This window comes from Biomphalaria glabrata, chromosome 7 (genome assembly GCF_947242115.1).
Source record: "Biomphalaria glabrata chromosome 7, xgBioGlab47.1, whole genome shotgun sequence".
NCBI classification, from domain to species: Eukaryota; Metazoa; Mollusca; class Gastropoda; family Planorbidae; genus Biomphalaria; species Biomphalaria glabrata.
In genome coordinates, this window is record NC_074717.1 from 7,037,288 (window position 1) to 7,060,033 (window position 22,746).

At 37.2% G+C, this 22,746-nt stretch overlaps 2 protein-coding genes across 3 annotated transcripts in view; both read left to right on the forward strand.

Moving 5' to 3' along the window:
- LOC106080132 (uncharacterized) overlaps positions 1-10,663 on the forward strand; it is an 11,682-nt gene extending 1,019 nt beyond the window's left edge. For both annotated transcript variants that reach the window (XM_056035679.1, XM_056035678.1), the window contains 4 exons: positions 602-705; positions 6,179-6,376; positions 8,239-8,343; positions 10,196-10,663. In XM_056035679.1, the coding sequence (XP_055891654.1) occupies positions 640-705; positions 6,179-6,376; positions 8,239-8,343; positions 10,196-10,357 (531 nt within the window). In that variant the 5' untranslated portion in view covers positions 602-639 and the 3' untranslated portion in view covers positions 10,358-10,663. The remainder of the gene's footprint in view (positions 1-601; positions 706-6,178; positions 6,377-8,238; positions 8,344-10,195) is intronic.
- Positions 10,664-17,634: 6,971 nt separating this feature from the next.
- LOC106050628 (uncharacterized) overlaps positions 17,635-22,746 on the forward strand; it is a 12,695-nt gene continuing 7,583 nt past the window's right edge. Inside the window, exons 1-2 of the mRNA XM_056035677.1 lie at positions 17,635-17,970; positions 22,429-22,528. Coding sequence (XP_055891652.1) covers positions 22,463-22,528 — 66 coding nt within the window. The 5' untranslated portion in view covers positions 17,635-17,970; positions 22,429-22,462. The remainder of the gene's footprint in view (positions 17,971-22,428; positions 22,529-22,746) is intronic.

Sequence of the window (22,746 nt, forward strand, 5' to 3'; positions counted from 1 at the left end):
GCACGGAAGCCATCTCTCATAGGACTACAAATGAAATTGGAACAGAACACTTTGACCCTGCTATAAAAAGGAAATATTAATTATTAAGATATATGGCTTCTTATAGCAGATAAGCCTTCTTTCAAAGACATTTTTTAAATTTTAATTTTGAAAAGGCTCTAGTGACACTCTGTTCGATTGTTTTACCAATTTGTGACTTATTTGCCCCTTTGAGTAAATTGCAACATTAGCAAGAGAGATAATGCAGAGGCGTAGTGAGAGGGGGAAAGGTGGGGACGATGTCTCGACGGAACCCCCAGGGAGGTCCACACACAGAGAGGTGACAAAAATTTAAATTATTACTAATACCTTCTAAGATTTTTGTTTTGTTATATGATTATTAAATACCGTTTTTGTTTTATTTATAATCCTATATTTCTATGTGATGTTCATGGGACAATCGGGAAGGGGGGTAGCGCCACTAAAGTTTCGTGCCCCGGGCCAACGTTTGGCTCACTACACCTCTGAGATAATCCTTACTAATGTTATAGCTATGTAAGGCTAGTGGACTTTCGAGTTGCTTGCTAACCTCTTAAATCGGCAATCCATATTTTTATACCAGATAACAGGAAGACAAGACAGACAAACCAGAACAAAGAAATGCCAGAGCCATCAAGTTTTCATAACTCTCAGCCATTGCAAGTTAATCTAGAGAATATATCCCAGGTTTGCATTATAAAGCTGTTTGTTTTTCATGTGCATAATACATCAGTTAATAATTGTTGTCTATGTAATTTTTTCTTTGATTGATTAACATTATTCATTAACATTATCTTCTGATGCTATAATACACTTTAGTGGATCTTTTTATAATCGCCAAAAAGCATAACATAGTCTAAAATGAATGAATCACAGTAAATAATCAAATACTTTAATTGTTTAATTAAACAAGAATAATACCACCATCGAATCACAAACATAAATATATATATATATATATATATATATATATATTAGACATATATTATCTGCAGCCCGAGGAACTTAATTTACGTATCACTGTCGATATAGTCACTGAGAGTGTTTTGTAATCAATTAAACGAAATAATAATGTTATACGTAAAGGGAATGAGCGAATTTAATAATAGAATGTATGGAGCTATCGAAATAGCTAATTGACTTAAATCCATTTTATGAAATAAAAACATTTGCTTGTAGGCCTACATATATTTGATTAAAATATGAAATGAATAGACTTTATTATGTATGTTCATGTGTTAAAGTATAAAGTAGATCTATCATCTTTGAATTAGATTTTGAGTTAGAGATAGATTTGGATCTAGACTTATCTTTTTTAGCTTTACTTTTACCTATCCCTTAGTCTGCTGGACCGTTGGGGCACCAGGAAAGATTTGTCGACCTTCTTTCTCCATTCCTCTCTATTTTTTGCCTTGTTTAGAACCTCTCTCAATGGCAGGCCCCTCCATTCTTTTATGTTGTCTTCCTATCGCCTTCTCTGCCTTACTCTTCTTCTTTTTCCTGGTACTGTTCCCTGCTGGAAGTTCTTTGCGAGCCCCGTGGATATTGTAATGTGGCCATAGATTTTAAGCTTTCGTCTTTTTACAATAGTTAGCAGGTCATCGTGGGGTCCGATAGCTGGAAAGACAAGGGCTTAGCCTTCGGCACCAAAAATCAGACTGATGCGCTCTCTGGTCATGGCCACATTTTTATATGCTTGCGAGTCGTGGACGTTAAATGCAGAGCTTGAGAGAAGGATCCTAGCAATGGAATTGAGATGCTCCAGGAGGATCCTAGCAATGGAATTGAGATGCTCCAGAAGGATCCTAGCAATGGAATTGAGATGCTCCAGAAGGATCCTAGCAATGGAATTGAGATGCTCCAGAAGGATCCTAGCAATGGAATTGAGATGCTCCAGAAGGATCCTAGCAATGGAATTGAGATGCTCCAGAAGGATCCTAGCAATGGAATTGAGATGCTCCAGAAGGATCCTAGCAATGGAATTGAGATGCTCCAGAAGGATCCTAGCAATGGAATTGAGATGCTCCAGAAGGATCCTAGCAATGGAATTGAGATGCTCCAGAAGGATCCTAGCAATGGAATTGAGATGCTCCAGAAGGATCCTAGCAATGGAATTGAGATGCTCCAGAAGGATCCTAGCAATGGAATTGAGATGCTCCAGAAGGATCCTAGCAATGGAATTGAGATGCTCCAGAAGGATCCTAGCAATGGAATTGAGATGCTCCAGAAGGATCCTAGCAATGGAATTGAGATGCTCCAGAAGGATCCTAGCAATGGAATTGAGATGCTCCAGAAGGATCCTAGCAATGGAATTGAGATGCTCCAGAAGGATCCTAGGCATCACATTCAAAGACCGCATCAAAAACCAAGACTAATCGAGTTACCCTTTAATGTAAATATTGGCTTGGATTGGTTCTGCGCTTGTATGGAGGCTCCGCTCTGCGCATGCGTGATCTTTTTTGTTAGATGTACGCGATTAATGAATGGAGCCATTAAAATGTATATAGGCCTATTGTGAGTATGTCAACACAGCTTCTCAGCTATAGGGAACGAATGTATGAAAAATGCTTTAGAAAACAAATTTGAATGTTAATTTGATTAAAATATGAAATAAATGGACTATAATTAGTGTGTTCATGTGTTAAAGTATAAAACAAACTATCTTTGCGAAGAGAAGTTCTATCATCTTAGAGTTGAATTAGAGTTTTAGACCTAGGAATAGAGACCTGTGTAACCTTTCGGGTAATGTCCAATGACAGAATGTGAGTAAGAAATTCTAAATTCGCAGATATAAGGAACGAATTTTTGTAAAAAAGCATTTGAAACACAAATTTGGATCTTAATTTTTATTAAAAAATGAAATCAATAGACTACATTTTTTAATTTTCATGTGTCAAAGTAAAAAACTATCTGTGCTAAGTGTAATTCTTAAAATTAGATCTAGATCTAGATATAAATCCTTTCGATGTTTTCTCATGTCAGCTTGGTAAACATGGCCTAGATCCATCAAATAGCATACTTTCATAGAGTTGTTTATTTTTTTTTAGGGTCTTAAGTTTGTTTTAGGGCTACAATACATACACTGCGGTCTAAGTTAGCACATTTTTGCCAAGTTTTATCAAGATTGGTCAAATGGGTTTGATTTCTTTTCGGCACATACATACGACTTACATTCCACTCTATAGTATAGATGTTATTTCAATTACTATAAGTTTTATACTTTAGATTATTTATTTTTTGGATTAAAGGAATGAAATGGAAGAAGACTTTAAATTCATCGAATTGTTTATTCAGTGTAACCTAGCAGAGTGTTGTGTCTATTGATAGATATCTCCGTCATATGATTGTAGGGACAATACACAGCTCTCTCCTCAAAAACAGAATTGAAAGCAGGAATTTACGGTTCTCTCCCTCAATAAAAGTTTTGTTTTGATAGAAGTATTTATTTTTTTATTAATATTATTTTTTAGCTTTAGTTTCGTCTATGACCTTCACCTTTATTAGCAAACCAAAACAGAACCCACCATAGACAAACAGCGCTTATTTTGTTGCAATCAAAAAGTTTCACATCCTGGTTGAAAACCAGATAAAAAAACAACTTTGAATTAAGGGACTCAACTCTAACCCGTTACCTGGAAACAAAAGACGCAGTTGGTCTTTGAGAATATTTAACTAATAACCACAAATTAAGACATTTTAACTTCCTGGGCCACATACCAAGCTATCAGCCATCTAAGCCACAACTTACATTATAATAAAAATAATAACATGACAATGTCTTCGATTCCAAAGATTAAGAATGGCTGAACAAAATCAGCTGCAACCTATTTTTCTGCATCACAATTAAACCTTTAAACCTGCTTGGCCACATGAAACATGTCAATCCTGAAAGTTAAGTCTAGTAAGCCTGACAAAACACACTTGAACCTATAAATCTTCTGTGACATAAGTAAACCTATAAACCTTCTGTGACACATGTAAACCTTTAAACCTTCTGTGCTATTTGTAAACCTATCCATCTACTGTGATACATGTAAACCTATAATAATGTTTCATTTTCAATATTAGATATATGTTTTGGATCTGGTGCGCTTTCAACACCATGAAACTTCATTTACTTTTTAAAAAAATTTAAAGCGTTGAAGATAAGTCAATATATAATACTATGGGCTAATGAATTTTTGACACACAGACCCCAGAGGGTTAGGGTAAACAATGTAATATCAAATGCACGCATAGTTAGCAGTAGGGGCATCCCAGAGGGGCTGTGACATCGCCATTGTGGTTCATTTTTTACACCAATGATTTTCAATCCGATAGTCCTTTTTGCTCCTTCACTAAATTCGCTGATGATGCGGCTCTTCTTGCCCTGCTCTCAGAGAGCTCAGACGTAAATGAGTATTTCAGAGAAATAGAACACATTGAAAAGTACTGTAAAGATAATTTTTTATTATTAAATGTCAAAAAAAACAAAAGAAATGATAATTAATTTTCGTAAGGAAAAGAAAGACAATGATATTGTTTCTGTAGCCGCAGAAACTATTGAAATAGAGCAAACTTTTAAATACCTTGGTACTATCCTAGATAATAAACTAAATTTTACTTCAAATACTGAGTATATCAGCAAAAAAGGGCAGCAAAGATTACGATAACTGAGAAGACTGTCCTCGTTTAATGTTAGTGAAAAGGCTTTGGCTCACGCTCACATCTGCAATATTTTAAGTTTTAATATGACTACCTGGTATAGCAATCTGATCCTTAGAAATAAAAATAAACTCCATAGAATCCTAAATGCTGCTGGTAAGGTCATTGGCCCAAAACAAACCCCATTTGGGCAGCTGTTTGAGAAAAACATCTATAGAAAAGCTAAAAAGATTCTACAAATAAGAAATCCCCCTTTGAGTCAGGATTTTGTGATTTTACCATCACAAAAGAGATACAAGACACCGAAAGCAAAGACAAACAGACACAAAAACTCTTTTGTATCCCTGACAATCGAATGATTAAATAGAAACAATTTGATATAAACTTTTTTCGTATGTAAATCATGAGTGAGTCAGGTATGAATGTACATTTTTTAAAATATTTACTATGTTCTGTTTGGTGTAATGCACAAATTGTAAGACAAATATCCTCACGGACAATAAAAATTATTATTATTATTATTATTATTATTTAAAGGGCAAAAACCCTACAACAAGATATTGACACAAAAACAAGGTTATTCTCCTTGCATGTATATGGTAGGGGAACTTGGGTTACATTACAGACATGCTGTCACTATTTTGACAAAGCTAATATACGTACATTAACTCATTTTGTCTGTACGTCTGTCTGGTAAAAAAAAGTTTTGTACACGTGATTTCTCCCAAACTCAATTTCTAATCATACATTGCGCAATTAAAAAAGAATGAATAACAAAATACAATTAGTTAATTAACTATTGATAATTAGTTAAATTGTTTGATATGGAACAAGGTAAAGAGATTGTACGTGACAGATGAGTTGGTATAAATTGAATTAGTCCCCTTTATATTTTGTGTAGAGAGGCGTCGCCTATTATATATATAATGCATTTAAAAAGCTAATGCTCCTTTCTTTCTCGCAACATTTTTCCAAACTATTCCAGATAACGCAGATCATACTGCATTGAGTTAGCTGAGAAAGCTAATAGCATGAAATTGCTTAAAACAAAAAACAATCGCTATTTACGATATCTAATCGCATAGATTTATTAGCGGCCCCCGAAAGGGGAAAAGACGCTATTAGTTTTGTGTGAAATGTCTGTCCGTCTGTCCGTCTCTCTGTCCGTCCCGTTTAGATCTCGTAAACTAGAAAAGATAGTAAAAATCCGACATCACAATATTTTAGACCATTCAAATTTCTGATGCAACGGCTACTTTTTGTTTCTGAAAGCGAAAAATCTAATTTCTTAAATCACTTATGCGTGCTAAAGAGAAAAAGCTATTTAGTATGCATTATAACTTAGACCTAATTTAAAAGGAATAGTAATCTTGTAAACGTAAACCGCATTTTCTTAAATTAATTCGATCAAGAATTTCTCAATTGCATCTCAATATTTTTCTGTTTAACTAATTGGTATCAAGATAAATCATAATAACTAATTAATTTTTTTTCATTTATTCTATAAAAAAAAAAGACTAAACATGATGCTTACGGTGTTTCATACCAAAAACCAATGCCACAATCTTCTGACTCCCAAGGATATCCACCTATGTACACACCAATGAGTGAAGAGAGTCATGACGTTTTACTACCTCGTTACACCTATGGTCAGCAGCAGTTCTCTCAGCCTGTCCAGTACATTGTCCAACCTGGATCTAGATACATTTCTCAGGTAAGTGAGATGAGGGTCAAACCAAATTTTCAGTCGTATATGGATTTATGGATAGATAATCAGTGAGAAAAGGAGAGAGTGCAAGGAATAGAGACTTATTCTGAATAGATCTATTGAAATGATTGTCATGACTTTTATTTAGTAATAGATATTAAACTGTCTAGCTAGTAGAGTGTAATTTTAATTGCAATATGTACAAGTGTGTGTGTGTTAAAATTAATTATGATTTCTTTTTGCCTGATAATTATATCAGCCCCGAAGTTCAGGGTAACAGACAAACAATACACACTTAGTTGTACATAAATTAATAAACAATGTGTATGATGTTTTACTATTAAATTAGGCATGTAAGACAATGATATCTATACAATGACATGACAAATAAACAATGTGAATGATCATTGGCCTCGTTCAGTCCTAGAACGACTATGGTTCATCTCATTCAGTCGTAGAACGACTATGGTTCATCTCAGAGCACACTTCCTCATGTGGCTGTGGAGTCCTATTTTGGAGAGACACTCCCTTCCACAGGTTAAGGTGGCTTTTGCTACGGTGGTAGAGGAGCTGGCCGTTTTTCGGATTGTACGTTTTTCTTCCTGAGCTGAGATCCATGTACTTTCATTGTCCATAGCTTTCTTGGTCACTGTCTCTCTCCATCTGTTGCTGTCTAGAGCTATGTCTTCCCACTTTAATAGTATTAAAAAAAAAACACCTTATAGTATGTTGCTTGATAACATTTACGCCAACACCATTTCAGTCTCTCAACTCAAGATTCATCTCAGTTACAGGTACTATTCAAATTGCCTATAACATCACTTCTTGAAAGTAGCAAAGAATATTCCGCCAACAAAATAAGGAAAACGATGACGACAAACAATGCTCAGGGTAAGGTCAGAACCCTCAGAAACATTATGTAACGCCAACACTGACACCTTATAGAAATAAATATCAGATTACTACTAATACGAACAAATCTATATTAAAATATCTTTACAATATGAAAAAAAATCAGCCTAAGCAGGGGTCAAAAAGTCCTATCAAGAGCAGATCCAAGGCACTCGCTAAGGCTGTCCAGTCACGTAAAGCTTAGGAAATATTCAGGACCACAAAAAGTACAGCTTGTCTCTGCAGGGCAAGATGACGGGAAAGTACCAAACGGTACAGAAGAAAAAATGACGTCACATCAAAATCATGACGAAGCGACAACTGAAAAAAAAAACTACACAAATCTAAATGGCACAAATGACGTCATCACCTAAAGAAGAAAGCGGCGTAACTGCGACAAAGATGACAAAGAAAAGAGACTTTCTCCGAATAGAAGTATTGAAATGATGACAAAGAAAAGAGACTTTCTCCGAATAGATCTATTCAATTGATGACAAGGAATAGAGACTTTAGATCTATTGAAATGATGACAAAGAAAAGACTTTCTCCGAATAGAAGTATTGAAATGATGACAAGGAATAGAGACTTTACATCTAATGAAATGATGACAAAGAAAAGAGACTTTCAACGAATAGACATATTTAAAAGTCTGTGAAAAAAAAAGGATTGAGAAAAAGAAATCGACACGTTTCCAAATGGACATTTAAATATCATTACTTCCAAGCATGACAATATCATGACATACTGCACCTCTACTTGTCATCTAGTTTTTGTTACTAAAATGTATATTACGAATTAACGTGATTAAATGCAACCAACCACAAACAAAGTGGTCCGTCGTGTCAAATGCTGCATACAAGTCCAGCATGAAAAAGAATGACGTGTAGCCTAGGTTGGAGTTGCGAAATAGGTCATTTAGTACCCTGACCACCAGGACTCCACTAATTACTTTGTTTACTTTTGTCTATTTCCTGCAGATAGAGAGAGCTCGCCCTGTGCGTGATTACTTCTATTTAAGCCTATTCGTTACGCTGTTCTGTTGTTTGCCATTAGGAGTTAGGGCCATAATTCAATCCCGCAGGGTAAGTACTGCTCATGTATCTTATAGAATACTCCGCCATTTTTATTATTGCTGATTTTAATTGCTGTAATAAACCTATGCGGTGACCATAACGCATAATGGTCAACTCCTGGCGATCTCGTTTCTCAAGTGGTTTAGCGCTGGATTGGTGGTCCGAGGGCTTGACCTCTTTACATGAGGTAATGGCAAAGTATTTAGTATGTAATGTAAAGATAAAATAATCGAACACTCATTTGGGGGTCCCCCTGAAGTGGGGATCTGTTATTTTCAAATTCTGCCCCCAACCTCCCACCATATCTACGCCACTGCGTTCCTCCAATAAGAACGTTTCAAAACCTGTCAGTAAGGACAAGTATCTAAACTCCTTTGAAACAGAGAAGTTTCCAATGGCTCGGACATGTCAGGCGGAGAAATCCATAAGACATCCTCAATGCTAAGCTTGCGAAGGGAGTTAGACCCACAAGCCGCCCAAGACTAGCCTATAGAGATTTCTGCAAGCGAGACATGAACATCAATGAAAGTATTTGGACGGAATAGCTCAAGATCGGATAGCGTAAAGACCGACTGTGTGTGCTGGTACGAATCTCACCATAGTCAAGTAAAAGCAAAGACCTTCCTTCAAGGAACAATACCAGGAGAAGAAGAGGACGGCAGAGAAAGCGATGGGAAATGGGAAGACAACATCAAAGAATGGACAGGCCTGTCAGTGAATACAATTTTATCCAGGACAAACGACAGAGATGAATGGGGAAAGATGGTTGACAGATTCTGTGTGGTGCCTCAACGGTTCAACAGATTAAGTGCTTGGTGAAGTTAAACTAATGAATGTTAGATTTAAAAAAAAAAAAAAGAACATCCCCCATCACCCCCCCCCCAGCCTGAGAGAATCCCGGTGAAGCGAATGTATAATTCTACTAGACTTCATAATAATCTAATGCTAGGCCTTTAGATCTTTAGATCTAGACTTAGATGACGATATGCAAAATGTTCCGAAAAATTAACTTTTTAAAACTTTTAAAAATATTTTTCACTACTTTTAAAAATTATAGTTATATTTTTCTCAATGTGGCCAACGCGCTAGTAATTCTTTCCCCAGCAATAAAAGCATACGTCAACTGTTAAATTTCTATGAAAAACGTTAGAGCTGTTTTCGAGAACCGTGTCCACCCATAAGGTTTCATGGTTTTCCAACTCAAAATTTGTGATTTGAATAAAGGTATTGTAATCAAATCGTTTGAATATGATAAGTATTAATTATTTTTGAAGGGAATAATGATAAGTATTCATTTGAAAGAACTCTTGATGCAAAAGTTTTAATTGTAAGCATTTTACACCAAATATACTAGCGCTACATCATGGAAATACGGTGGCAAGACCGCACTACAAATAGGGATTTCCTTGCAAACTGAGGTATGGACAGCATGAAGTGACTTCTAATGGTCCGACAGTTACGCTGGGCAGGGCACGAATCCCGTATTGGGGACGAACGTATGCCAGTCTTTTTTTGGTGAGCTAAAAGGTGGTCGACGTAACAGAGGTGCCCCACCGAAACGCTTTAAAGACCGGCGCCAACTTGAATTAGCTGACATAGAAGAGAGCACCTGGTTGCATGCGGCCTCAGAACGAGATAGCTGGAGGTCACTTACGAAAAAAGATGTGGCAAAATATGTAGGTCACAGCTGAGATTGCGTAGCCACGAAAAATATTGCATTCCTTAGGGCTCGTTCCATCTAAAGATACACACACACACACAAACATGTACATAAGAGAGAGAACGAGAGCGAGAGAGAGAGGGAGAGAGTGAGAGAGAGAGAGAGAGAAATTATATCAAAATGTATTTTGTTTTACCTCAGACAAGAAAGCTTGCAGATCAAGGACGATACGCAGACGCCCAAAACAGTTCAAGGTGTACATTGTCTCTGATCATCGTATCTATATTTTTAGGTATTATATTGACTATAGCTTTTACTGTCTACCGTTTTACAGATGATAAGGATGAATTTAATGATCCTTAAATAAATATATTCTTGTGTGGCAAAAGTATGAGTAATGTGTGTCATTGTCACGTGGGGTAGGGAGTCTAGGCTGTATAGAAGTGAAAACAGGAAGATGTTTACAAACTAGTAGCTTTTATTTTCTTTTTAGGGTATAAAATTAGTTTAATGAGTTTTTAAGTTTGAAGCTTCATGTAAAGTATACATTTATGTATTTTTTTAAATTTCAATTATATTATAAAGCGTATTATTGCTTTGTATATTGTATGTGTTCAATGTTTTCATGATTTTTAACGCATGAAGTATTAAAATATTTTATTTTGTAAAGATTAATTTTGTTAGTTCTTTACCTTCAGAAGTATCCCGACATGCAACAGGACCTAGTTATCAGGTATAACTTGGCAAGGGAGACAAAAAGACGGATATTTTTATTAATTTTTTTGAATCGAAAAGAGTAAAGGAAAAAAAAGCAAAGGTGCCAATTCGGGTCATCTTTGTCTGTGGTCTACTGTTAACGAGGGTCTCATGTGTCCAGCACAACGATCAACTTTCTTTACTTTTTCCCTAACTAATGTCAAGTACCCATTAGAGCTTGGTGGACTCAGAGGCGCCAAAAGATTCCACAATTTAAAACTCCAGTCTTCAGCAGGATTCGTTGTCAAGGGAGGCTTGAGGTTGAAAACTCCCTCTTCAATAATAGAAAAGAAAAACGTATAAAAATTCAGTCGCCCTTTGATAAAAAAACAACAACAACTAAAGCTAACTACAGTCACCAAGTTCCATGAGCGCAGCCATTGAGGGGGGGGGGTAATTTTTTCCCCCATCAATATAAACCATAAGGAAAACTAGAATGTCTAAATCAATGGAGCCAATGGGGGTTTTGAGATTAAAACTAAAGCTGGGAAACGAACCGAACCGAACCTGACCTACGACCAAACTGAACCGAGCACAAGCTTTAAAATGGACCGGTACCACCAAACCAAACAAACTGTCCTTACCCCGACAGAAATGAAAATAAATGTGCAATATGCACATTTTGGCAATAGGCATATCATTAAAATACATTTCATATCATAATAATAATTGTCTTGTAATACATTTCATATCATAATAACAATTATTGTCTTGTAATAGTTATAAACAAGTGCATTGAATAGGGAACTGAAATGCTAAAACATTTTCACCCTGGGATTATAAAGTGTGAAAATTTGAACTTTGTTTCTGGCAATTGTAAGTAATATGAAGCTCTCTTATCTCAACGATGTTGGCATTGGCTGTGCAGGTCATAATCTGAACTTTGCAGTTATTATGACTAAATAATCTCTTAATGCTGGTTTAGCTCACGGTGTGATCAAAACTTCATAAAAAAAGTGGTGGGAAACTACAAGCATAGTGGAAAAAAAACAAAATTATTATAAAAATTTAAAACCGCACCCTAAACTGTCACAGCAATATTTGCTCTTAATAACTAACGAATGTTATATTTTATTTTAAAAATAGGTACATAAGCTCTTGAATAATATAACGCCTAAATGAGGAAATACCCGATGGCGTTTAGTCCTTTCAAATGAATATGTTCTTCTTCACTAGCCAAATTTTAAGTAATTTTTTTTTTACTTTTTTACTGAAAAATTATATTGGTCAAACTAGAGTTTTCCCATTGTGGACAACAAGCTAGTAATCCTTTTCTGATCGATATACATCATGTGTCAAGTTTTGAGATCGATGTCCACCCACCCAGGTATTAGATTTTTGAAGTTTCCACGAGGTGACTAATTGAATAGATGTATTGTAAAAATCAGAAACTAGAACACTCTCTAACAGAATGTTGCAACTCATTGTAATGGTCAATTATTTCTTTTGTATTCAATATCATTACGACAGACAAACTGAAGCCACGTGTACAAAACATTTTACCAGACAGACAGACGTACAGACAAAAAGAGTTGATATAAGCATATAAGCTTTTTCAAAATAGTGACAGCATGTCTGTATTGCAACCCAATTTCCCCTTCCATATTCATGCAAGAAAGATAACTTTGTTTTTGTATCAATATCTTTTTGTAGGGTTTTTGCCCTTTAAATCTATAAATGCGCACCAAATCCAGAACATATATCTAATATTAAAAATTAAACAATTACGACTAGAACTATATATGACAATTGACATTGCAGCATTTTATATATAGGCATGCATGCCAAGTCAATGGTTTCCCTGGCTAGCTCAGGCAAGGGAAAGGGAAACTTAACTTACTGCCTCAGTGCAGCAAACCAGTCACCAAATTTCATGAGCGTAGCCAAAAGGAATTTTGTAGTTACCCTCCCCCTTCAATACAAAAATTAAAGCAAAACTATAGTTACCATTTTCTCCCAGTCGCTGGACTCCATTTATTAAGTAAAGTGAATAGCAGATGGGGATGCAAGTCGCCACTAATGGCTTAAAGTCGTAACTGCAACCTTTTTATGACAAAAAATATTTAAAAAAAGAAATAGTGCACTTATGCGATATTAAGTTCACAGTAAATACTTGTTTCATGAAATTAATACTAAACAAAAAATAACAAGTGAACAAACTATGTACTGTACACTTTGGTCAGTTCATCTGTGCGGTCCGTGCATCACGACGGTTGATCAAACAAAAAATGCAAACGCTGCCAAAACTGTCAATAACTTTACTACTGAATTGCTTCTGGTCGCTATGGACAAGCCGGCGATGAACGCTTATCTGGCAGTGCTGATATTCTTCATAATGTTGCAGCTCTTGCATCATTTTAGGTTGTAGACAAAACAAGTTGAACTGAGCATTATTATTGTTTGAAAAGCGAAACGTTAATGGAGAAACTAACGGACCAAGTGACGTCATGTAAAGCCGTGTTCTGTAATAACTCCCGAAATCCAAACATATGCTTTTTTTCTCGGTGTGTCTGTCGACTAAAAATTCTCGGTAGCACCAACACAATACCCCGTTTGCCTGCCAGCAGTCTCGCCTTCCTCAAGATGCCATCCTTGAAATGTTCCTCAACATGGCCAAGTTGGTATTTATGTCATTAATGTGACTGCTGATGTGCTGTTGAGCGGCTACTTATGCTAAGATGGACAGACTGCAACATCACGGAAACTAGTTCATGAAAAGATGAATAATTGACAATTAAAAAACAAATCAGAAACACACGAGAAGCAGGCACAGATTATACATATGCAGTTTATCAGGTTTCACTTACAGCCGTTATTTTAAAAAACGCCAAACAGTCAAAGATCTTCTCAAAGTTGTCCAAGCGCGAAGGAATTCGTATTTCTCAGTCCATTGTGTCTCACACAAAAGAGGTAATTTTAGCATCAACACTCTCTCATGGGACTGTTATTGAAGAAATAGATAATCTTCTGGATGACACCAACAGTATTACGTATATCTGAAATGGCATTTATGGTCAATAATAACAAATTTAAGTCTGTGGGACTCGCAACAGAAATTGTTTGCTTTAGGATATTTTTCACGAATCCTTGCCTGAACCCAGTTTTTAAATGCTAACCATCATGGGGCAGCCATCGTAGCCTTGGCCGAGTAGTTTGTCCATGTGAAAAATTTACATAATGTAAATGAAGTTGCACACAAGCACACAATCTCTCTAATCAACAATGGCAAAACCAATGAATTCTTCTCCAGTACAATTGCCATCATCAAATCCAACGCTCAAACACATCTGTTCAGTGCCTGAGATATTTGCATTTTCTATTAACGAAATACCAAGAAAACGAAGTTAATTCACTCTACTGCTGCTTGTAGATTTTGATTTCTTGCTGATGCCAGTGCTCCGTCGATACAAATCAACGTTTTGACTGGGGTGGTATGGGAAGAACTTTGTTTATATCCCTTCTATCACAAACTGGTGGACGTGTTTAACCTGCTATTTTATTTTATTGAGCGCTAACGCTGACCGCAACTCCACGTAAATACATTTACCAAGATGACTGCACTCCTCAATCTTGTTCAAAGAAATTTTCACATTTATCAAATGCTCTGTGTCTCAGGAACGACTCCCATATGGCCAATTAAGGGAAAGAAAACAATACAGGGACACCCTCAAAGCTTCACTGAAAGCATTCAGCATTGACACAGCCACCTGTGAGACAGAAGCACATGACAGAGCATCATGGCTCGCGCTGTGAAAACTGGCGCACTAATTGGTGAGGAAAATAGAACAGCGCTGGCAGAAGAAAAGCGCCAGAAAAGAAAAGCAAGGCCAACGACACTAGCTCCAGCTGGAATAACCTGCCCAGTGTCTCACCAGCCACATGAGGAGGCACAAAACCCCAGTGCAAAGCCCTCAGCCCCCTGAAAGACAAAAGTGGTCATCATCGAACCACGATGGACGAACTATAGATTTCGAGTTTTTGTCGAATAACTTAAAAAAAAAAAGCTTTAAAAAATCAATCCCAGAAACCTTTTCCCAGACACCCCCCCTCCTTCCCTTTTCTCCCCCCAACTGGTACAAACACGTGATAGAATGATAGTGTCTTGAGCATGCTAAAACCAGGAAATTGCGCAAACAAAAAAAAACAATTTGTTAAAATAGTTCCTATCTCCAGATGTATTATTGTTGGGAGGGGGGGGGGGGAGGGGGGGGGGAGGAGGAGGAGAAGACTAGGTCTGTTACAAATTAATTACATGATGACTCAAAATAACTGATGAAATTACTATTAATATAAGCTTTGTCTTTAAAGAATGGTGTATATTTTACTATATATTTTGTCTTTCGGCGAAAACAATTTAAATGTGACAATGTAAAAACGCAAAAATACCTAGGTGTTATAATAAATGAAAAACTGTCATGGAATCCACATATTGATGAAACTATAAAAAAAATCCAACAAAGCATTAGGGTTTATTAAAAGAAATTTCTATAAATCAAATAAGGAACATAAAACTAAAATGTTATTTAACCTTGGTTAGGCCAATAATAGAATATGCATCCTCCGTTTGGGACCCCTCAACTCAAGAAAACATTAAGAAACTGGAACAGACACAAAATAGAGCAGTGAGATTCATAACAAACGAATATGCACATTTGACTAGAGTAACACCTTTAGTAAAATCACTAAATTTAGAAAGCCGTCAGGACAGAAGACTCAAAAGTAAAGTAGCAATTATACATAAAACGATAATCTTCAAATACAAAAACAAAATTTAATAAAATACTCTGAAAGACACAAAGATACAGGCACATTCCTCGTCCCATATGCTAGGACAAATTTGTACAAATACTCCTTCTTCCCTAGTGCTATTAGAGCATGGAATGGGTTGCCTGAGCTAGCCAGGAAAACCAGTGACTTGGCAGAGTTTAAGTCATTGGTTAATATGCATGACTAAATGCATGACGCGTAGGACGTAATCATCTTCTTTTTTGAAGTAACGTCTGTATTATATAAGATAAGATAAGATGTATTTCGCCTGTGATTCTGTCTGTCACAGTTCGGGTTTATTTATTGACAGATGAATTAAAGAAAAAAAAAACTAGTAAAGTGATTTAAAAATCTTTCTACTACTTCCTTTACTAACAAGTTGAAAGAAAATGTTCCATTGTCGGAGAAATAAATGTATTGGCGTATCTGGTCTCCCCGTTTCCGGTGTAAAGTAAAAGCAATGTTTCCCCTTCAGATCTTGCGATCTATGGGGCAGATGATGTTAAGGTCATCTGTTACTTTGGCCAACGATTAACGAGCAGGGTGTCATGTGGCCAGCACAACGAACAACCGCCTTTACTTTCCCAAACTAAAGTCAGGTACCAATTAAAGTTGGGTCGACTCAGGGGTTGCCCTAAAAATCCTGATTTTCAAAACCAAGCCTTCATCAAGATTCAAACCCAGGACCTCAGGTTCAGAAGACGAGCGCTTAACCACTCTGCCATCGCGCCCCTTCGTTTCCGCGGTAGCATTATAAAATTGCATTTAAATGCATAAAAACAGGGACACACAAAGCCGACGCACAAAACACACACACAAAATAACTCTCAGGTTACACATGAAGTGACTTTGTGATTGCATGACAGATACACAAGGAAAGAACGATTTATTTTCTGAGGTCACATTTTTTTTTGGTTCATCAAATTTGACAATTATTTTTTTTGACTGCTGTTTAACCTTTTGTTTTCCAGACTTGTTATCGAGAAAGTTATTGGTGTGGCTATTAAGAGTGCTCATGATAGGTTTGCACCATAATAAGTTGGTCTTCTGTGTGAGTAAAACTTTTTTTTTTAAATGAAGAAAACCAGCAGACGAGTTTGGTCGCCATCTTGAGGAGTTAAGAAATAATCGGTGTATTGAGTCCAGGGCCGGATTTAGGGATAGGGCAGGTGGGTCTACTGCCCAGGGAACATCACAAGATAGGGGCCTCCACTAGATAGAGGCCTCCACTAGACCAAAATAGAAATAGAAAAGTGAGACATGAAAATTGAAAGTCGAAATACGGCACTGGGTATGGACTATAAGCTACAGTGCATAGTCTCGATCTATACCATGGCTTTCGACACGGTCAGTCGCAATGGCTTATGAAGGATTTTGACAAGTCTCAGATGGCAACCTCCGTTTCTATCCAAATTCTAATGTGGGACAAAAAAGTCAAGTTAGACACAATGTTGACCTATCTTCTCTCTCTCTCTCTCTCTCTCTCTCTCTCTCTCTCATCCTCTCGCTCTGTTTATCTATCATTTCCTATATTTTTACAATACCTCTATTCTAGTCACTCCTTCATGGAACATGGATCCAGGAACCTGGACCCAGCAGAAACCTGGACAGTTGATCTCAAAAACTGTTCTAACGATTTTTTAACAGTTGATGTATATCGCTGAGAAAAGAGCTACTAGCTCGTTGGCCATACGGGGTAAACTCTAGTTTGACCGTTTTAGTTTTCAAAGATAAAAAATAAAAATAAATAAATAAAAAACAAGTGCACAGAAATATATTCCAAGAAAAAAGTGCCAAACATTGGTTCAAGGAAAAAGCTGGCAGGATATTGGGTTAAGGATAATGCAGGGTTTGTCTCAAACTCAAGTCTCAGAACAATGTTTCCAAGCGTATTTTGTGTTCAAGTATTATTTACCATTCAAGACGGCTCCACGAATTTTGTTATTGGCTCAAACTACAATAACGCCCACTCACATATACCTCATGCCGCACACACACACACATACCCGACACACACACACACAGACTTGTACAGAAACACACGCACAAACATGTCTCTCAACGTTATATTTCGAATGGAAAAAAAAAAGTAATAAAAGAAGCACTCATGCAAGACGACTGGATTGGACCGAAACTCTGGGACATTTCATTTCAAGTTTGACGATAAATTATTTGGTAGCACTTTTTAAACTTCTTCAGTACAGAATTCAAATAGAATAAACTTTAGATCGCAAGCATATGCTTTGAGAGGGACGATGTAGCGAGAGAAAATCAACAAAAACAACTTTGAATTTCAATAAATATACATCGGATTTGTTTCTTTGTTCTAGATCTAAGTTTTTGAAAGTTCCTTAAGAAAAGAAGATTTTTAAATCCTTGCCCGAACGTTCCGAAGAATTTAGGGAGTTCAGAGAGCAGGGAGTGATCATTGTGTTGACAGTTTGAAGCAGACAGTAAGTAGAGTGATGTGCTCAATTTTTGATTGTTATTTTGTAAATATATTATTTAATGAAGACGTCATTCATTACTCAATATCGCACCATTTGTCATTCACACCATGCTGCGCTACGACCGTAACACTGGAGGATATCGCACCATTTGTCATTCACACCATGCTGCGCTACGACCGTAACACTGGAGGATATCGCACCATTTGTCATTCACACCATGCTGCGCTACGACCGTAACACTGGAGGATATCGCACCATTTGTCATTCACACCATGCTGCGCTACGACCGTAACACTGGAGGATATCGCACCATTTGTCATTCACACCATGCTGCGCTACGACCGTAACACTGGAGGATATCGCACCATTTGTCATTCACACCATGCTGCGCTACGACCGTAACACTGGAGGATATCGCACCATTTGTCATTCACACCATGCTGCGCTACGACCGTAACACTGGAGGATATCGCACCATTTGTCATTCACACCATGCTGCGCTACGACCGTAACACTGGAGGATATCTTCCTCCAACATGATTTGCATCACCGACCTACTTGCACCCAGGAACTGGATCTCTCACATGCATTGACCTCACCGTATGCTTTCCCGGACTTCTGGACGACTTTAAATGGTCAGTTAGCAACGATCTACGGGGAAGTGATCACTTCCCAATCATCATTACTAACAATCTCCCCTCATTGGGACAGCCTCAGCGGTGGAAACTGAATAAGGCCGGTTGGGAACAATTCCAAAAAAAGATGCTCTGAGGATATCACAGAAAATATCCTTAATAAACAGAATCCAGCTGATACGTTTGCTAGCAAGCTACTTGATATTACCCGGAAAGTTGTTCCCCTAACCTCCGCAAATCCAAAACGATCTAGCAAACCATGGTTTGATACAACTTGCAAAAGTGCTATTGGCGATAGGAAAAAACGACTGGCTGCATTTATAAAGAATCATTCCCAGGAAAATCTAAAGCTATTTAGGATAGATATATCGAGGGCTAGATAAACCATACGGTCAGCCAAAAGGAATTTCTGGAGGAATTTTGTTAGCAGTCTGGATGTCGAAACTTCTGCTAGAGCGGTTTGGAAGGCAGTAAGGCGGAACAAAGGGAAAGAATCAAACGCAATAGCGCATTTGAAATACTAAGGACGAACTGTTACGTCCCCCAGAGAAATAGCTGACTGCCTTGCATCCTCATTAGCAGATAAATCATCCACTGCACACTACACGCCAGATTTCCAAAAAGTTAAAATAATGGAGGAAAGACACCCCATTGACTTCAGATCAGAGAACAATGAAGATTATAACAAACCGTTCTCTCTCGAAGAACTGAGGGACTCGCTAGACAAATCACATGACACAGCGCCAGGAGAAGATGAAATCCATTATCAGTTCCTCAAGCATCTCCCCAAACCCTCATTGGCAACCCTTCTAAAAATCTATAACTGTGTGTGGCAAACAGGCGCTTTCCCAAACAACTGGAGGAAAGCCACAGTTATACCGATACCTAAACCAGAAAGAGTTGGGTCTGATCCAGCTAACTATCGCCCAATAGCACTAACAAGATACATCTGCATAACCATGGAAAGGATGATAAACAATAGGTTGGTCTAGTACCTTGAGAGAAATAAAATAATCTCCAACTACCAGTGTGGTTTCCAGCAGGGGCGGACAACAACTGACCACCTGGTAAGGCTGGAAGCTTTCATCAGAAATGCACTCCTTAGACGAGAACATCTAGTAGCCGTAGTTTTCGATATAGAAAAGGCCTATGAAAAAACCTGTAAACATGGCATTCTACGTGACCTGGAGCGACTGGGGCTAAAGGGACACCTTCCCTGCTTTGTGAGGGAATTCCTAAAGGACCGGAAATTTCAGGATCGAGTGGGCAAGTCCGCTTCTGGCACTTATGACCAGGAAATGGGTGTACCCCAGGGCAGCATTCTATTAGTAACCCTGTTTAACATAAAAATAAACAGTATTATAAAAGCTCTTTTCACTGACATAGAGTGCTCTCTGTATGTTGATGATTTTGTCATTTTTACACATGGAAAAAACATGAATACCTTAGAAAGAAAATTACAATTATGTTTAAATAAAATTCAAAATTGGGCAATCGATAATGGTTTTTAATTTTCGGACTCCAAAACAGTTAGCATGTACTTTTGTAATGTAAGGGGAATTTACCCAGACCCTGAACTATTTATACACAAAAAGAAGATCCCTGTCGTGAAAACTACAAAATTTTTAGGCCTCATCCTAGATTCCAAATTTAATTTTCTCCCCCACATTAAGGAACTTAAGAAGAAATGCCAAAAGTCATGAAACATACTAAGAGTACTCAGCCATATGGGGAGCTGACAGAGATACCTTGCTGATGCTATATCGCAGTCTAATTCGATCCAAGCTAGACTACGGATCCATAATATATGGAGCAGCAAGGAAATCGTACCTAAAAATACTGGAACCCATACAAAATGCTGCCCTGCGTCTCTGTCTCGGCGCGTTTCGTACATCACCTATCCCAAGTCTCCATGTGGAGGCTGGAGAACTCCCCATGGATATAAGAATGAAAAAGCTTGCAATGCAGTATATAGTTAAACTAAAATCCAACCCCACGAACCCTTCTTTCCACTCCATATTTAACTCTACATATGTAGAACTATTCAATCGAAGGCCTAACGTCATACAGCCGTTGGACCTTCGAATGAGAGAACCCATCCAAAATTTAACCCCACCCATCAACCAAATCTCTAAAATAGAAATCCCACAGAACCCCCCCCCCCTTTTCCCTATGGTTGATGAATAAACCCAAATTAAATTTATCCCTTCTTAATTTCAAAAAAGAAAATACAGACCCAAGTATACTAAAAGTCCACTTTAGGGAACTGCAGGAGAGCTACGGAGATTTATTATTATTTTGTTTATTATTTTTAAATCAATTATTACTAATACCCTATAGATGCCCAACCTTATTCGCCCGGCGGGCCATTTTCATTTCCGACACTCATGTCGCGGGCCACTTTGTCAAATAGATGAAAAAATGAAATAGAGAATAAGTCCATTTTAAATAGTTTTATTAGAAACCTGTAGCACTAGTTAGGCCAACTTACACACGTAGGGAGATTATGTAAGATCGGTCTCATCCGGTTTAGTCTTGAAAGGTTTGTCTACTCAATGAAGTGCTTGTAAACATTGTGATCGTCCTTAACACTTCATTTCGGAAATTTGAAAAGTTTCATCAGGCAACACGGCGAAGAAATGAACTACCTGCATCACTCTAAATTTCTCAAACAGGGATGTATGGCTTTGTAAGTCAATCAATTCCAGTTGCAGATCTATCGGAGTAATCCTCAGTGGCAATAGAAAACATTTCAAAATCTGCTGCTCTGTCATTTAGTTTTGCAATGCGTTAACTGCTTTTTTTTTTACCCAGGACTAATTCTTTCACTACTGCTAGAAAGCACTTTTTTACGCATTTCTCTTAATTTGAGCAGCTCTATAACTTGTCCTTACCGTGGACTTATGTCACTCATTTCTTGTCTCTTTTGTCTCCTCATTCGCTTTACTCATTCAACTAGGCGTAGCTTAGCGATCTTTTTCTTGGCGGTTATAACCAACAATGCCGCCATATTTTTTTTTTGTTTTGATTTGCAAATGACTTTTTGTTATAAGTTTTAAAAACAGTAACATTTCTGAATCTTGTTGGCATATGTTCCACAAAAGCAAAGATGCCTTCACTTTTTTCCCGAGGTTTCTACATTCATATTCTAGTTTTCGTTCCTATGGCTCTCTCATTTCATTAACGCTCAAATATTTAAATGGTACTTACCATTCTCTATGATATCAATAGAACTTTACCAAAAAATGATTCAGAATTGATGCCCTGTGTTACACACAACATATTACACGACTAGCTCAAGACAGCAGCGGAATTATTCAAGAACCTAAAACAACTGTCAACACTTGTCACCAAAAGATAAACGTCGTGTTCATTAAAAAAAAAATAATACTATAACTTTAAAATGCCGTAGATTAGAATGAAATCCATCCAAGAAAGAGTGAGAGTCCTAACGTAGAAAAATAAATTTTTCAACCTTTTAAAAAAATTTCTTCACTTTGTGCCGAGGTTTAGGCGGGCCGGATGGAAGCAGGTGGCGGGCCGGATCTGGCCCGCGGGCCGTAGTTTGGGCATCACTGCCCTATATGATTTTTGTTTGTTCTATGATTATTAAATATATTTTTATTTATAAACCTATAATTCAATGTGATGTTCATGGCAAAAAAAAGGGCGGGAGGGGGCGCCTATAAGGTTTCTTCCCCCGGGACAACGTTTGGCTCACTACACCTCTGAGATAATCCTTACGAATGATATAGCTATTAAAGGCTAGTGGAGATTTGAGTTACTTGCAAAACTATTAAATCGGTAATCCATATTTTTCTACCAGATAACAGGAAGACAAGACAAACCAGAACAAAGAAATGCCAGAGCCATCAAGTTTTCGTTACTCTCAGCCATTGCAAGTTAATCTAGAGAATATACCTCAGGTTTGTATTATAGAGCTGTTTGTTCCATGTTCTTAGAATTCAGTTCTGCATTTGCTGTCAATGTGATTCTCTTGTTTGATTAACATTATCTTCTGTTACTATGATACACTTTAAGGAATCTTTGTTAACACCCAAAAACCATAACTAACTCTGAAAAAAATGAATCAAAGTAAAGAATCAGGAATAGAAATTCCAAATACTTTAATTGTTTAAGTAAA